This window comes from Mustelus asterias, chromosome 1 (assembly GCF_964213995.1).
Source record: "Mustelus asterias chromosome 1, sMusAst1.hap1.1, whole genome shotgun sequence".
Classification (NCBI taxonomy): domain Eukaryota; kingdom Metazoa; phylum Chordata; class Chondrichthyes; order Carcharhiniformes; family Triakidae; genus Mustelus; species Mustelus asterias.
The window spans coordinates 40467845-40486274 of record NC_135801.1 but is presented as its reverse complement, the minus strand read 5'-3'; the positions used below and the strand labels follow the sequence as shown (position 1 = coordinate 40486274).

At 43.1% G+C, this 18430-nt stretch overlaps 1 protein-coding gene across 16 annotated transcripts in view; it reads left to right on the top strand.

Annotated features, from left to right (window-relative positions):
• Nucleotides 1-18430, top strand: part of rapgef2b (Rap guanine nucleotide exchange factor 2b) — a 446795-nt gene that overhangs the window by 135870 nt on the left and 292495 nt on the right. For all 16 annotated transcript variants that reach the window (XM_078211679.1, XM_078211699.1, XM_078211662.1 and 13 more), the window contains exon 4: nt 13038-13121. In XM_078211679.1, the coding sequence (XP_078067805.1) occupies nt 13038-13121 (84 nt within the window). The remainder of the gene's footprint in view (nt 1-13037; nt 13122-18430) is intronic.

Genomic DNA, 18430 nt, shown 5'->3' with positions numbered 1-18430 from the left:
TATGATCGTGGCTGATTCTCTATCTCAACTACCCTGCTGTCCTCACACCTTGACACCTTTTAGAGTTTAGAAATCTATCTATTTCCATCTTATAAATATTCAGTGATTTGACCTCACAGCATTCTCCGGTAGAGAATTCCATAGGTTCACCACCCTCTGAGTGAAGAAATTTCTCCTCATCTCAGTGCTAAATGGCCAACCCTGTACCCTGAGACTGTGACCCCTTATTCTAGATCCCCGGTAAGAAGAAACAACATCCTGCATTTAGTCTGCCCAGCCCTGTCAGAATTGTATACGTTTCAATTCGATCCTCTCTCATTCTTTTAAATTCCAGTGAATACAGACCACTTGACCGGATTTCTTCTCATTCGACAATCCTGCCATCGCAAAAATGAGTTTGGTGAACCTTGGCCGAACTCCCTCTATAGCAAGTATATCCTTTCTTAGATAAGGAAACCATATCTGCACACACTACTGCAGATGTGGCCTCACCAAGTCCTCTTGCAATGAAAGCCAACATACCATTTGCTTCCCTCACTGCTTGTTCACTATATCTGCAGGCTTGCTTTAAGTGACTGGTGTACTGGGACACCCAGGTCCTTCTGTACATCAACATTCCCCAATCTATCACCATTTAAATAATCATCTGCCATTCTGTTTCGCCAGTTGAAGTGGATACCTTCATATTCATCCATGTTATACTGATCATTTTTGCCCACTCAGTCAACCTGTCTAAATGACCTTGAAGCCTCTTAACATCCTCCTCACCACTCGCATTCCCACCAAGTTTTGTGTCGCGAGCAAATTTAGAAATATTGTCCGGGATCCTCCCAAAAGAATTCTGAGTTCTGAGCGTGCAGGGAAACAGGAGTAAGTCCTGCTCGTATTATTTTTAGCGTACTTACCAAAGCGAATCTGTGACACTCAGCACTGCAGAGTGCCTCAGCAGGAATCATTCTGGTAATTGGGGGCAGGGCCTTTCCTCACTTCAGGGGCCAGCAACATAGTGCTGAGCGGGTCACTGCACATGCGTTGATTTATCAGAGTGGAAATCGACGCATGTGCAGTGGTCTCCGTTACCAGCATCCAAGTCGTTGGCCTGTTCCGCAACCCCCTCATCGCTGACCTTCCGACTCTCCCACCACCTGATCGCTGGCCTCCCGGGCCAGCCCCTATGTCCTGGCCAGCCCCGATTTTCACCTACCCTCCCACTCCCGGTAGCCCTGATAACCCCCCTCTCTCCCATCCCCCACCAATCCTTTTGCAGAGTGGCTTCAGGTCCCCTTGGCACTGCCTCCTTACCCCTGACCCCCCCAGGGAGGGGGGGGCCTCAATGGCCCCTGTTCCCTCCAGCGTGGTCGGGCACCTGTTCCCTGTTAGTAGGGAGTAGTTGTAAATGCCACTGGAAGGGAGATGCTAGTGGGCCCAAAGAATACCGTCTCGGGCCTACTAACCATATGGAAATGTCAGTTTCCATATGATGATCAGCTCTGCGCTGATTTCTGGTGCGGCGCTGATGATGCAAAAAAACTTATCTCAGGAAACGCACAGAAGCCGTGGGGTCCAGTGTGAATCCCATGAAACGGCCGCCGCTGATGTGTCCCAGCCCACTGCACTACTAGAGCAGCACATCAGGCTGGGAGAATTGCCCCCATTACGTTTGGTTCTCTTAGCCAAATTGTTGATGTATATTGTGAATAGGTGGGGCCCAAGCACTGATCCCTGTGGGACCCCACGAGTCACTGCCTACCACTCTGGAAAAGACCAATTTATTCCTACTCTTTGTTTCTGTCTGCTAACCAATTCTCAATCTATGCCAATTTATTGTTCCCAATCTCATGGACTTCAATTTTGTACACTCGTCTCTTATGTGGGACTTTATCCACTGATTCATCTTTATCCTACTAGTCACATCCTCAAAGAAAATCCAGTAAATTTGTCAAACATGGTTTCCCTTTCATAAATCCATGTTGACTTTGTCTAATTCCGTTGATATTTTCTAAGTGTCCTGTTATTGCATCTTTTATCATAGAAATCATAGAAACCCTACAGTACAGAAAGAGGCCATTCGGCCCATCGAGTCTGCACCGACCACAATCTCACCCAGGCCCTACCCCCATATCCCTACATATTTACCCACTAATCCCTCTAACCTACACATCTCAGAACACTAAGGGCAATTTTAGCATGGCCAATCAACCTAACCCGCACATCTTTGGACTGTGGGAAGAAACCGGAGCACCCAGAGGAAACCCACGCAGGCACGAGGCGAACGTGCAAACTCCACACAGACAGTGACCCAAGCCGGGAATCCAACTCAGGTCCCTGGAGCTGTGAAGCAGCAGTGCTAACTACTGTGCCGCCCGATATTAGATTCTGTAATTCCTTATTTTCTTCTTCTATAATTCCTTATTTTCTGTAATTATATTAGATTCTGTAATTTCTTATTTTCTCCCTCTCTCTTTTTTTCTCAAATAGCAGAGTTGCTGCCCTCCAAACTGCTGGCACTGTTCCAGAAAATACAAGATTTTGGAAGATGACAACCAACCCTGGCAATTTATCGATTTTTAGTCCCATTAATTTCTCCAGCATTTTTTTAACAATGCTAATTTCCTCCAATTTGTCCTTCTCACCAGAATCTTGGTTCCTTAGCATTTCTGGGAAGTTATTTGTGTCATCCTCCATGAAGACAGGACTCAAGTAGTAGTTTAATTACTCTTTCATTTCCTTGTTCTCTGTTATAAATTATTCTGTTTCAGACAGTAAGGGTCCTACATTTGTCTTCACTAATCTTTTTCTTTTTATATACTTGGCTTTGTGAGTGGAAAATCATGTCTCACAAATTTAATTGAGTTTTTTGAAGGGCTAACCAAGAGGGCAGTGCAGTTGATGTTGTCTACATGGACTTTAGCAAGGCCTTTGACAAGGTACCGCATGGTAGGTTGTTGCATAAAGTTAAATCTCACGGGATCCAGGGTGAGGTCTCTAAATGGATACAAAATTGGCTTCTTGACAGAAGCCAGAGGGTGGTTGTAGAGAGTTGTTTTTCAAACTGGAGGCCTGTGACCAGAGGTGTGCCTCAGGGATCAGTGCTGGGTCCACTGTTACTTGTCATCTATATTAATGATTTGGATGAGAATATAGGAGGCATGGTTAGTAAGTTTGCAGATGACACCAAGATTGGTGGTATAGTGGACAGTGAAGAAAGTTATCTCCAATTGCAATGGGATCTTGATCAATTGGGCCAGTAGGCTGATGAATGGCAGATGGAGTTTAATTTAGACAAATGCGAGGTGATGCATTTTGGTAGATTGAACCAGGGCAGGACTTACTCAGTTAATGGTAGGGCGTTGGGGAGAGTTACAAAACAAAGAGATCTCGGGGTACATGTTCACAGCTCCTTGAAAGTGGAGTCACAGGAGGACAAGAGTGGTGAAGAAGGCATTCGGCATGCTTGGTTTCATCGGTCAGAACATTGAATACAGGAGTTGGAATGTCTTGTTGAAGTTGTACAAGACGTTGGTAAGGCCACACTTGGAATACTGTGTGCAATTCTGGTCACCCTATTATAGAAAGGATATTATTAAAGTAGAAAGAGTGCAGAAAAGATTTACTAGGATGCTACTGGGACTTGATGGATTGAGTTATAAGGAGAGGCTGGATAGACTGGGACTTTTTTCTCTGGAGTGTAGGAGGCTGAGGGGTGATCTTATAGAGGTCTATTAAAATAATGAGGGGCACAGATCAGCTAGATAGTCAATATCTTTTCCCAAAACTAGGGGAGTCTAAAACTAGAGGGCATAGGTTTAAGGTAAGAGGGGAGAGATACAGAAGTGCCCAGAGGGGCAATTTTTTCACACAGAAGGTGGTGGTGTCTGGAACAAGCTGCCAGAGGTAGTAATAGAGGCGGGTACAATTTTATCTTTTAAAAAGCATTTAGATAGTTACATGGGTACGATGAGTATAGAGGGATATGGGCCAAATATGGGCAATTGGGATTAGCTTAGGTGTTTTAAGAAAAAAAAGGCGGCATGGACAAGTTGGGCCGAAGGGCCTGTTTCCATGCTGTAAACCTCCTATGACTCTACAGGAAGCGTTTATAGTCTGCTTTTATGGTACTTGCAAGTTTACTCATACTCTCTTTTACCCACTTAATCAATCTCTTGGTCCTCCATTTTTGATTCTGAACTGCTCCCAATCCTTAGGCTTGCTAATTTTTCTAGCTACTTTATATGATCCCCTTTGCTTCTAATACTATCCTTAATTTAACGGAATGTGTAACCTTTGCTATGTATACTTTCTTTCCTTAAATATTAGCCATTGCCTATCCACCGTCATGCCTTTTAATGAAGTTCCCCAATTGTGATAACCCCCACGAGATCCATGGGGAATCACTGATTAATCTCCCTGTGGCCTCATTAAGTACAAGTTCCCCTGGTAACAGGCAGTGGCTTGCCCAGCTGGACCCCATTACCTGAGCCTCTTCTAAGGTAGGCCTTGGACTGGACCTGCTGAACTGTAATCCCAGACAGGGACTAGTGTGTGTACACCATGGTAGTAGTTTTACTTGGCATTCTGTAATACACTATGTTCCTTTCCATTTGGGCTTTCTGAGTCATTACACCAAACTATCTTAGCCAGCTCGGACCTCATACCTTCGTGGTTTGCTTTGCTGAGATCCCCAAAAAAACAGGTGCCAGTCTTCAGCCAATTCAATTAATTCCACATGATATCAAGAAACAGCTGTCGGCACTGTATACTGCGAAGGCTATGTGCCCTGACAACATTCTGCCTAAAGTACTGACGAGTTGTACTGTTCCAGTATAGCTGCAACACTGGCATCTACCCAGTAACGTGGAAAAATGTCCAGAGGTGCTGTGTCCACAAAAAAAGGATAAATCCATCCAACCTATTACTATCCATCAGTCCATTCTTGATCATCAACTAAGTGATGGAAGATGTCAATTTATTGCTCCCAATGCAGGTGACACTAAGATTGGTGGCATAGTGGACAGTGAAGAAAGTTATCTCCAATTGCAATGGGATCTTGATCAATTGGGCCAGTAGGCTGATGAATGGCAGATGGAGTTTAATTTAGACAAATGCGAGGTGATGCATTTTGGTAGATTGAACCAGGGCAGGACTTACCCAGTTAATGGTAGGGCGTTGGGGAGAGTTACAGAACAAAGAGATCTAAGGGTACATGTTCATAGCTTCTTGAAAGTGGAGTCACAGGTGGACAGAGTGGTGAAGAAGGCATTCGGCATGCTTGGTTTCATCGGTCAGAGCATTGAATACAGGAGTTGGAATGTCTTGTTGAAGTTGTACAAGACGTTGGTAAGGCCACACTTGGAATACTGTGTGCAATTCTGGTCACCCTATTATAGAAAGGATATTATTAAAGTAGAAAGAGTGCAGAAAAGATTTATTAGGATGCTACTGGGACTTGATGGATTGAGTTATAAGGAGAGGCTGGATAGACTGGGACTTTTTTCTCTGGAGTGTAGGAGGCTGAGGGGTGATCTTATAGAGGTCTATTAAAATAATGAGGGACACAGATCAGCTAGATAGTCAATATCTTTTCCCAAAGGTAGGGGAGTGTAAAACTAGAGGGCATAAGTTTAAAGTGAGAGGGGAGAGATACAAAAGTGTCCAGAGGGGCAATTATTTCACACAGAGGGTGGTGAGTGTCTGGAACAAGCTGCCAGAGGTAGTAGTAGAGGCGGGTACAATTTTGTCTTTTAAAAAGCATTTAGATAGTAACATGGGTACGATGGGTGTAGAGGGATATGGGCCAAATGCAGGCAATTGGGATTAGCTTAGGGGTTTTAAAAAAAAGGGCGGCATGGACAAGTTGGGCCAAAGGGCCTGTTTCCATGCTGTAAACCTCTATGACTTTATGTCATTGACAGTGCTATCAAGTGGCACTTAATCAGCAAAAACATGCTCACTGACACACAGCTTGGATTCTGCAAGTGCCATCCTGCTACTGACCTCATTACAGCCTTGGTCCAATCATGGACTGAAGAGTTGAACTCCAGAGGTAAGGTAAGAGTGACTGCCCTTGACATCAAAGCAACATTTGACTGCGTGTGGCATCAAAGAACCATAGCAAAACTGGACTCAATGGAAAATGGGGGAAACATCTCCACAGGTTGAAATCAGACCCTGCACAGACGAAGATGGTTGTTGAAGGTCAATCATGTCAGTCCTGGGACATTACCACTGGAGTTCATCAGAGTGGTGTCCCAAGCCCAGTCAGCTTCAGATGCTTCATCAGTGACATTCCCTCCATCCATGTGGTCTCAAGTGAGGATGTTCACGAGTGATTGCACATTGTTCAGCACATTGTGCGCGGCACAGTGGTTAGCACTGCTGCCTCATAGTGCCAGGGAACTGGGTTCAATTCCCGGCTTGGGTCACTGTCTTTGTGGAGTTTGCACATTCTCCCAATGTCTGCATGGGTTTCCTCCGGGTGCTCCGGTTTCCTCCCATAGTCCAAAGATGTGCAGGTTAGGTGAATTGGCCATGCTAAATTCTCATTCGGTGTACCCATACAGGTGCCAGAGTGTGGCGACTAGGGGATTTTCACAGTAACTTAATTGCAGTGTCAATGTAAGTTTACTTGTGACACTAATAAATCAGTAAATATTTGTGACTTCCCAGATAGTGATGCAGTCCATGTCCATATTCAGGAAGACTTGGACAACATGGAAACCTGGGTTGTGTGGAGGGGGGTGTTTGTTGTTGTTGTTGTTGTTAGCATTGATCCGAAACTTAACAGGTCCAGCCATATTTCGGAGGCTGGGAATTCTGCAGTCCACACTCAACAAAGCCTGTCCACCATCCACACAGCACAAGTCAGGAATGTGATGGAATATACTTTCCACTTGCCTGGTTGAGTGCAACTCCAAAAGACTAGAGAAGCTTGAGCTCCTCCAGGGCCAAGCAGCCTGCTTGATTAGCACCCCATCCACCACCTTCAACACTCACTTCCTCCACCACTGCAACTCAACGAGGCTCTTTCAACGCTGCCTTCTAAACCTGCAACCTCTGCCACCTAGAAGGATGAGGGCAACAGATGCAAGAGAACATCACTACCTGCAAGTTCCCCTGCAAACCACACATCATCCTGATATGGAACTATATTGCTGTTCCTTCACGGTTGCTGGATTAAAATCCTGGAATTCTTTTCCTAACAGCAATGTGACATACCTCCTCCAAATGTACCTGAGGACAAATAGGAAGGGTAAAAACTATTCTGTGATGCCCACCTCCCAAGATAGAATAAGAAAAAATGACTGTTACCATAGTAGACTATTTCTGGAATTCCTTCTTAACACATATGCAGCTTTTGATGTGGTTGAGCACATCATCATCTTCCTCAAGTGCCTCTTCCATTATGCACCTGGGTAGGACTGCATTTGCCTGTTTTTTTATCCATTCAGATGTAGTTAGAGTATCACCTTCAATAGTTTCTCTTTCTGCTTCCATTGTTATCCTGAGAACCGCTGAGGATCTATCCTTAATCCCTTCTAATTCTTATCTGCATGCTGACCCTCAAAACTTCAAAAATTGCATCAAGTTCCATATGTGTGCTGATCATCCCTTTCTCTACCTCACTAGTGTCCATCTCTGCCATTCCACACACTCTGATTTGCCACACTGCTTGTTTAACAACTATTGTTGATAGAACCAAAATATCACCAAGACCCCATTGTAAAATCATGTGACTCAGCTTAGCTGCAGGTGATCTTCTCATCCATGCCTTTTATTACCATCTGACTATTCCAATGCTCTCCTGGCCTGACTCCCATCTTCCACCCCACCTGAACTCATGTTCATCCAAAACTCTGGCCTGATCCTAACTGTCATCAAGTCTTGATCATCTATCACTCTGCTGCTCTTAGTATGTCAATATCTTGATTTTAAACTTCTCACTCTTGTTTTCCAATCCTTCCAATTGCCACACCCCTCCCTATAATGGGAAAAGAGGCCAATCTATCATACTACTGTAGAAGCATTTGAGCATTTGTAGAAGCACAGATCTGTAACCATATAAAAAAAATTATGTTATAAGCCTTTTTCTTCGGGACTAGATTATGAAGCAATATCTATCTGAGTTGATGTCTCCCTTGTTTTCAGTCATTCCGCTTTAAAGTCAATATGTTCATACGACCATTAAACATGTTAGCGTCTGGAATTTTATTGTAACATCGTTTCATGCCAGGTCTGATGTAGGTTGTGTGACCCAATTTGTGCTATTTTGGAGCTACCTGTCCTCCTTCAAACCCTCCTGGTCGCTGCTGGTCATTGCTCTTGTTGACTCTCCCATTTTCTGCCAACTGCCCCTCTCATCAAGCCTTCCATTAACTGCGAACCTTCCCTCTCATGAGTCCACCCCTTAGCTGCCTCTCCAGCTTGTGGCTCACCTCTGCCACCCTGTAACTTGAAGCTGCTTGTGCTCTGAAGCTGCTTTTCTGCCTCTCGCCACCCATCTTCCAAGCCTTCTCAGCAATGGTTTGGAAAGCTGAGAATCGGGGCAGAGTGTGTGATGAGTGGGAGGTTTGATGAGCATGGTCAGCAATGATCAGGCTTGATAGTGACCTGGAAAGGCAGTGGGAGAGGCTGCAAGCTGTGGAAGGTTGGGGAGGGAGGGCACTGGAGATGCAGACAATAGGAGGGATAGTGAGTGAGAGAGAGCTGGAGGGCCGGCGGGCAGGAAAGGTGGCAAGCCGGCATATGGGGGAGCAGGAAGGTTGAGGAATGGGAGAAGCGGCAAGCTAGAGGGTGGGGGAACTGGAGGGTTGCCAAGCAGGAAAGGTAGACAGTCCAAGACGAGCCAATGGTAAGTAGAAAGAATTAGCATGTTTTATATTTTTAGATTTATTTTCTTTTGAAACTTATTTTATTTATGAATATAGGAATTTAGCAGTGTAAGATGCTTTAGCTTGCAGGGCATAATGTTTTGTTCCTTTTCTTTTCCCTGATGAGAACGGTCCCACAGAACATTACAGTTTTTATATTGGTTGTAATAGAAACATCTGATTGAATGTTGTTTCACTTAAAGTTACACTTTTCAGAAAGGCAACTGTAATGTGAAGGGAGGATTTAGCTGTGTTTTTTATTTCTTTAAGGAGTCTAACAACACCAGGCTAAAGTCCAGCAGGTTTATTTGGTAGCAAACGCCACTAGCTTTCGGAGCGCTGCTCCTTCGTCATTTGACAAAGTCCCTCATGGTAGGCTGGTGAAAAAGGTTGGATCTCATGGGATAAAGGGGGAGGTGGCTAGATGGGTGGAGAACTGGCTTGGTCACAGAAGACAGAGGGTGGTAGTGGAAGGGTCTTTTTCCGGCTGGAGGCCTGTGACTAGTGGTGTTCCGCAGGGCTCTGTATTGGGACCTCTGCTGTTTGTGATTTATATAAACGATCTGGAAGAAGGTGTAACTGGGGTGATCAGTAAGTTTGCGGACGACACAAAATTGGCAGGACTTGCAGATAGTGAGGAGCATTGTCAGAAGCTACAGAAGGATATAGATAGGCTGGAAATTTGGGCAAAGAAATGGCAGATGGAGTTCAATCCTGATAAATGCGAAGTGATGCATTTTGGTAGAAATAATGTAGGGAGGAGCTATATGATAAATGGCAGAACCATAAAGGGTGTAGATACGCAGAGGGACCTGGGTGTGCAAGTCCACAGATCCTTGAAGGTGACGTCACAGGTGGAGAAGGTGTTGAAGAAGGCATATGGCATGCTTGCCTTTATAGGACGGGGCATAGAGTATAAAAGTTGGGGTCTGATGTTGCAGATGTATAGAACGTTGGTTCGGCCGCATTTGGAATACTGCGCCCAGTTCTGGTCGCCACTCTACCAGAAGGACGTGGAGGCTTTGGAGAGAGTACAGAGGAGGTTTACCAGGATGTTGCCTGGTATGGAGGGGCTTAGTTATGAGGAGAGATTGGGTAAACTGTGGTTGTTCTCCCTGGAAAGACGGAGGATGAGGGGAGACTTAATAGAGGTGTATAAAATTATGAAAGGCATAGATAGGGTGAACGGTGGGAAACTTTTCCCCAGGTCGGTGGTGACGTTCACGAGGGGTCATAGGTTCAAGGTAACACAGATATCAGAAGGACATATTTTACACAGAGGGTGGCGGGGGCCTGGAATGCGCTGCCAGGCAAGGTGGTGGAGGCGGACACACTGGGAACGTTTAAGACTTATCTAGATAACCATATGAATGGAGTGGGAAAGGAGGGATACAAAAGAATGGTCTAGTTTGGACCAGGGAGCGGCACGGGCTTGGAGGGCCAAAGGGCCTGTTCCTGTGCTGTATTGTTCTTTGTTCTAGTGGCGTTTGCTACCAAATAAACCTGTTGGTCTTTAACCTGGTGTTGTTAGACTCCTTACTGTGTTTACCCCAGTCCAACGCCGGCATCTCCACATCATTTGTTATTTCTTCCAGCCCTACATCCATCTCCCTCCAACAACCCCCGCCTGATGTGTGAACCTCCATCCCCACTTTCTCCCTTTAAACACCTGCTTTACAGCAGCTTGTGCTGTATAAAGGGGGTGTGTCCATCCTCTCTGCACTCCATTTGCACCACGCTGATGCAGCCAGAGACGTGCTTCACTGCTTCTGTCTCACCTGTTCTGAGTGAGGAAGGTCAGGCAAGACAGGGACTTTACAATCCTAATGAAGGCAAGTCCTTCTGAAGTGACAGTTTTCATGAATTTGTGCATTTATAGTTTTTCTGTCTTAATTTTGGAAGGTTTAATATTTCATGTAATGCATTTAATATGCTACTGAAAAACATAGGGTACATTAATTGCTTACAAATTGATCTTTTTAAAAAAAAATGCATTGATTGGATAGATGGTACACACTAATGAACAAAAGAAACGTGTCAAGGCATCAGTGAAATTTTACTGTTGATTTTATTGAGTTGATCATTGCATAAACCCTCCAAGTATAGCATGATGTTGCAATACCTGCATTTTATATTTATCTGAAAAAAATAGACATCAACTCAGATATTCTGTTTCATAATCTAGTCCCGGAGAAAAAGGCTTATAACAGAATTTTTTTATATGGTTACAGATCTGTGCTTCTACAAATGCTCAAATGCTTCTACAGTAGTATGATAGATTGGCCTCTTTTCCCAATCAATGTAATACAGCATATGTAGTTTAAAAAATGGAAATTCTTGTTTCAAGGAACATGTTTTATGTCATTGCTGAATATCTAACCTCACCAACCTCCTGCCTCTTCCACTGCTTCATGCTTCCCGTACCCACTCCTCATTTCCTACCAAAATGTTTGTATACTAGTGGACAAAGTACATATCGTCCATGACCTTATTGTGGATAATTTAATTGACAGCCTGGTATTGGCTGAAACTTCATTCGCAGCTTACGATATAACTTAAAACCTTCCTGTGTGGCTGTACTTTATGCTACCTGCCTTGCCTAGACTTTAATGGTAGCTGTATGGCCTTTATCACCAAAACATATTGGTCTATTTCCCTACTCTCTAGCATCTTATTTCACCCTCTAAAAGTCCTTGCTTTCAACTGCCTGCAAAATTCATCTCATTCCCCACCTTGGCTCCAACATATACAAATTCCTTTCTCAGCCTCTGCACTGACCTGACTCCTGATCCCTGATGACTTAATATCGTCTTGCCCTCTCTTCTGCATTAACTGCCTGCCTGTCCTCTTTAAATGCCTCCCTCCATGCTAACTCCCCTACCTGTATTCATGGCCATCCTCTTGGCCTTGCTCCTCTCCATCATTGTAACCTCCTCCAGCCCTCGTGTATTCTTAGTCTGCATCCTTCCAGCTCATCTTTTGTGGCTATTTAGACTCCATGCCCCAGAATTCCCTTTCTAAAATTGTCCTTCTTGCCAGCTTTCTCCCCTTTTACATCCCCATTAAACCTATTTATTTGCTCAAACTTTTGGTCAATACTTGTATTATATTGTTATTTTACACAATATCTATTTTTTGATTGTGCCTATAAGGAAAATATTTTCATCCAGAAGGTTTCACTACTTGAAAGGGTAGTAAAAGTAGAATTCCTCGAGTCATTTAAAAGGTGTCTGGATATGCACCTGAAGTGCCTATTGTTTGCTGGGCTACAGACCAACTGCTGTAAAGTGAGATTAGACTGGGTTGTTTGTTTTTCAGCTGGTTCGATGATTCTAAGATCTTTGGATGTTTTTATTCAGTATGCACACCATACAAGTGCAAATAATTATTGCATTGGGAGTGTGAAATTTAGAGAAATGGATATTTGATCCTTTTAGGTAGTGCTAATTGATCCTTCATGATATGTGGGGAAAATCGACCAAGTGAATCATGTGAACCTAATTTAGAAGATTGGGCTAATTGAACCAGGGTCATAGATGCCATTTGTTCTCCATTTTAAACTGTCTTTATTTTTAGGCAATATTTTGCATAGATTTTTCCATTCAACTATAACTGAACAACAATTTTCAGGTAGAGAGGTGAAGTTGGTTGGAGCGTACTGATATCAGATATTTCTCTGCAATATAAACTGAGGAGCTGAAATGTATAAAAATCAATGTGATTGCAACAGTTTTATGCAACCAATTTCCATGGGAATTCGCATTAGAAAATTTAGCATAAAAATGTGACAAACTTGACTACAGGAAAACAAGATTTTGTGCATTCGGAAGCAAAACTTTTGAAGTATTCTAGATGTAAGTTTATTGGAGAATATGATCTTTGTTGTATTCATTGTAAACCTGAAACATCAATGCAATTATTTCACAGATTATGTATTAATCTTATGAATTAAAACTGAATAGGTATTGTGTGGACATAATTGGACAGTTCTGTGGTGTACTATTATATGGAAACTTGTTTCAACAGATCCCCTGAGTCTTGTGCATATATACTGATTCTCCAGATTTATTTATATCTAGGTTTACAAATCTATCAGTGCAATTAGTTTTGATGTAATTTATTCCCATTTTCAGTCATTTCTATTACTAATTTTTCCCTCCTTTATTCTAGCCCTGATGATATTGGCACATGTTGGTACATACTGTTGTCTGGTTCTGTATTCATCAAAGAGTCCATGTTTCTTCCTAGAAGCAGGTATGTTCGCTGTAAACAAACCTTTATAAAATTCTAAGTAGGTTAATGTTTTGTTACCATTAGTTGCTTGAATATTAAATTTTATAATTGTCCAAGCAAGAAGGCAACCAACATGTGAAATACATTATGTGCTTGCAAGTTATTGTGTTTAAAATATTCATATTAGACTTGTGAATCTATGCTGGATTAATACAATAGTTAATCTCCTGTCAAAGTTTTAATAGACTGAAAAATTAATAACTTGCTATATGTATTACTAAAGGCTCTTATTCATTTAAATTAAATTATCTGAAAACTTTATTTTATAGAAGTAAAACACTTCTGATGTGTTGGGATGAGCAATTGTTGAATAGCAACCCCAATGTAGTGTCACCCTACTCTCACCACTGTGTACCTCCATGGCATAATCTTGTCTATCTCCTCCTGGTGCAATTCATCTCATTCCCTGCTGACTCTGTGGCCAGCGGATCAGCTATTACCAGTCCTCTCCACATCTCCCTTCAGAATGTCAGCTTGGTTGTGTGAACAAGGTCTTTGACATCCATGACCTAATTGTATGGATATTTGTATGGACTTCATGACCTCTGTGGGAATTTGGTTGAGATGTGATGCCACCTTTCCCTAACTGAAGCCTCCCCACATCTTCTGCCGCTGACTCAAACAAATTTCTGCTGTGGCCTTCTTCATTAAACTCACCTTGTTCTGTTCCATAAAACCATAGAATCCCTACAGTGCAGAAAGAGACCATTCAGCCCATTGGGTCTGCACTGACCCTCAGAGCATCCCACCCATGCCCTCCCCTCACCCTACCCATGTAAACCCATGCATTTACCATAGCTAATCCCCCTAATCTACACATCTTGACTTAAACAGTCACTCCAGACCAGAATCAAACCCTAGTCCCATGAGGCAACAGTGTTAACCACTGTGCCACCATGCTGCCCAACATGCCTGATGCCTTCTTCTTTTATCCACTTTTCTTGTTCCATCCTTCTTGCCTCTCCTTTGAAATCTTCATTTCTTACCACCGTTTCAAGTATCACATTTCTCACTAAAATAGCTTCCATCTGCTTTCCCCATTCTGCCTCTGTACTGACTGACTTCTCACCCTGGAATTTCTGCCGCCAACTCAATATGTTTTGCCCTATTTTTGAGTTCACGGTCCTTCTGCCCTCCCTGAGCTTCTCTCTCCTTGTGAACTAGCCTACCCATAGCCATGGCCACCCCCTTGACCTGATCATCTCATGAGACCTCTCATTGGACAGCTAAAGGCTAGCCCGTTGGCAATTTGAAAGTGCAACTGTAAGAGAATTTGGGCAAGTTGCTTTCCAGAATTTGACACATCATGCCAATCATTTCTGTTCACTTCCTTTTATCCCTCTCCATTCACATTGTCCCCAACCTCACATTATTTTGTGTCAAATTCTAGAAAGCAACTTGCCCAAATACTCTTACAGTTGCACTTTCAAATTGCCAACGGGCTAGCCTTTAGCTGTCCAATCACGGTGGCCTGACTGTAGGTACTTATGTGCTCAATCATATATTCCTCCCCACTCTTGAGGTCCTTGCTCCAGTGAAGTTCTTATACTTCTTAACCTGGTTATTCATCCAGTAAAGCCTCCCATATTGTGTCCTTAAAATTCAGTGGACGTGGAATGGAAGGTTTATAGCTGACAACTGGTTTAGCCATTCAGCTGGATCACATAAGGCATGAGTGGGTCCTGGTATCCTCTGTTAAAAATGCACAAGATCATCCTGGAGTGCAGAAGTGACCCTGTTCTTCTCCTAAATATCATAGAATCCCACAGTGCAGAAAGAGGCTGTTGCGGGGATTTTTGGTGTTCAGCCTTTTAATTTATTACAACTTTGTTCCCTTTAAGCAGCCATACCAAGCCACTGAGTTTTTCATAACAGCTGTTTAATATGCGAGCTATAGCAAGGATCCTGGGAGCCAGCTAGTGGCCTGCCAGAGTACAGAATTCAGGATTACACAAGCGGATATAGTTTCAGATTTGATTGCAAGTAATTGAAATATACCAATCAAGGTATAGGGAGTTATCTCTATCCACTCAACTATTGAATTGAATTGATTTATTATTGTCACATGTATTGGGATACAGTGAAAAGTATTGTTTCTTGCGAGCTGTTACAGACAAAACATACCGTTCATAGAGTACATAGGAGGAAGGAAATGATAGGGTGCACAATTATCGTATTGCAGTTACCGATAAGATGAAGAGGATTATTCAAAAGTCTGATTAGGGTTGCATCATGCATAAGATACAAATTTTAAAACCAATCACCACTGTTGCATGCCTACTTTATTATAATATCCTATCAGTGTGACATTTGATTATATTAGTTTAGTTTATTTATTAGTGTCACAAGTAGGCTTACATTAACGCTGCAATGAAGTTACTGTAAAAATCCCCTAGTCGCCACATTCTGGCGTCTGTTCGTGTACACTAAGGAAGAATGTAACATGGCCAATGCAGCTAACCAGCATGTCTTTCGGACTGTGGGAGGAAACCAGAGCACCCAGAGGAAACCCACGCAGATACGGGGAGAACATGCAGACTCCGCACAGAGAACGATCCAAGCTGGGAATCAAACCCGGGTTCCTGGCACTGTGAGACTGTTGATACCAGTTATCCTTGACATCCCAGGTTGTGTCTAGATTTGTAGGTACCAATTACCTCTCCCATGTCCAGATATTTGATTTAATGAATTATTTCAGATTAACGACCCTTATTAGATAAATGAACCTATATTCTACGGTTTCCTCCCTTGTAACCTGACGCTTATGTGGGTCGGCTTTAGTACAGACCTGTCGTTTCTCTCATAGCAGCTTATGTGATTTTTAAACTTGTATTATTATTAATCCTTTCAGAGGCCATTTGGCCCATCAGGTCTGCACCGACTCTGACAGAGCATCCCACCCAGACCTTATCCCAATAACCCCACTAATCCCCCTAACCTACACATCTTGGTACACTAAGGATTAATTTAGCATGGCCAATCTACCTAACCTGCACATCTTTGGACTGTGGGAGGAAACCGGATCACACAGTGGAAATCCGCAGATGGATTTGAACCTGGATCCTTGGTGTTGTGAGGCAACAGTGCTAACCACTGTGCCACCATGCCACTATTAGTATTCCATCCGTTTTTATAAGCCCTTCTCCTCAGCATTCCCTACCCTTGTCTCCAGCAATGAACTACTTCCCTTGATGATTGGCCATCTGTTCAGCTGTCTGCCTCTGTATCTGTCACTTTTCTCTCTTCCCTGAGCTCACTAAATCAAACTTCCACCAGTTATTCCTCTGCCCTGGCCTTGAACTTGAATCTTTCTGCAGTTTCTCACCTGTGTCTCCTCCCAGCTTCTCCAAGCTCTCACTCAATAGGCCTGTTCTCCTCAAACCTCTGACCACCCAGTTTCCCCTCCTAGCCCCATGTTAGCTAATGTTATTAATGATTCCTTCTCCTTGGTTACTGTCTACCACCTTTACAATTTTCTGTCATAACACCTCCCTGCCACCCGACTGAAAGATAACCATGACCCCTCTAGCTTTGCAAAACCCGGCTCTATCTCTAACCTTGCTTTTCTCTCCGAAATCCCTGAATGTGTTATTTCCTCCCAAATCCATACCCATCGAAAACACTGCTTGAACGTGTCCAACTAGGTTTCCATCAATGAACATGAACAGTCCTTTCCAAAGTCGCAAATGACATCCTATGAGGAGACTGTTAGCATGGAAATTATTCCTCACCATCCTTCTTGACTGGCCTATTGTCTTTGATGCGGCTCATAGATCATAGAGCAGGAGGCCATTTGGCCCATCGAGCCTGCACCGACAACAATCCCACCCAGGCCCTATCCCCGTAACCCCACATGTTTACCCTGCTTACTGGGGTCAATTTATCTTGGCCCATCAACCTGACCCGCACATCTTTGGACTGTGGGAGCACCCGGAGGAAACTCATGCAGACGCAGAGAATGTGCAAACTCCACACACAGTCCCCAGAGGCCAGAATTGTACCTGGGTCCCTGGCGCTGTGAGGCAGCAGTGCTGTGCCACCGTGCCGCCTTTGTTGACTTATGTCATCCTTCCCTAAGCAGAACTCTTGACGAGAGGTCATCTTGAAACATTGGCTCTATTCTCTCTCCACAGATGCTGTCAAACCTGCCGAGTATCTCCATTACTTACTGTTTTCGTTTCTGACCAAAATATTACCAGCTTCATTGTGATTTTCCCTGATTTCTGTTCTACATTGTAGCTATATTTGTTGTGTTGATCACTGCGCTGTATTGGTTGGGCCAGGTCTTCTTGAACTTCACTCTTTACTGTTTCAAAACCATTCATGGTTCATCCCTGTGGTGCTGCACTATTTCCATTGCAATGTGCTCCAAGCTTCAGTGATTCACATATGCTTTCATTAATTTTCACCCTTGAAAGTGGGAGGAAGAAGAATGGGACAATGGACTTATTCAAAAATACATGATAAGCTTATGGAAGGAAAGAGGAAGATAAATGATCTTCATCAGCCGCCTTTGCTTGTTAATGTAGAGAAAGTTTAAGGGGATAGTCAAGATAGCAGTTCAAAATAGTGAGTATTTTGATGGAATGGATGGGGAGAATTTATTTCTCCTGGTGAGAAGATACCAATTTAAGATAATTGGGGGAAAAACCCAAGGGAAAATGAGAACTAATTTTATGTAGTAAGATGTTACATTTTGGAATTCACTTCCTGAAAGGTGCTGGAAGCAGGTTGCCATAACTTTCAAAAGGGATTTGGATATATGATTTTTAAAAAAGAAATTTGCAGGGCTATGGGAAAAGAGCAATGGAGTCTTAATTGGATAGCTCTTTCAGAGGATCAGCATAATCATGACGTACATCAAAGTATTTTTTTCAAATGCGATTAAAGTTCTTATCTCTACTACCCTTGTGGGCAGCGAATTTCAAACTCCTCCATGCTCTGGGTGGGGAAAAAAAAGTTCTCTTTCAGCTCCCCTTTAATCGCTTGCCAATTACTTTAAATTTATATCCTTTTGTTATTGATCTCTCTGCAAAGGGAAATAGATCCTTTTAATCCATTTTATCGAGGCCCATCATAATTTAGCACTCTTCAATTAAATCTCCCCTTAGTTCTTTGTTCCAGAGAAACAACACCAGCCTATTCAATCTTCCCTCAAAGCTAAAATTCCCAAGTCCTGGCAATACCATTGTAAATCTCTTCTGTACCTTTAGTGCTATCACGTCCTGTGCCTAATCTGGTGAGAGTTTTAACAACACCAAGTTAAAGTC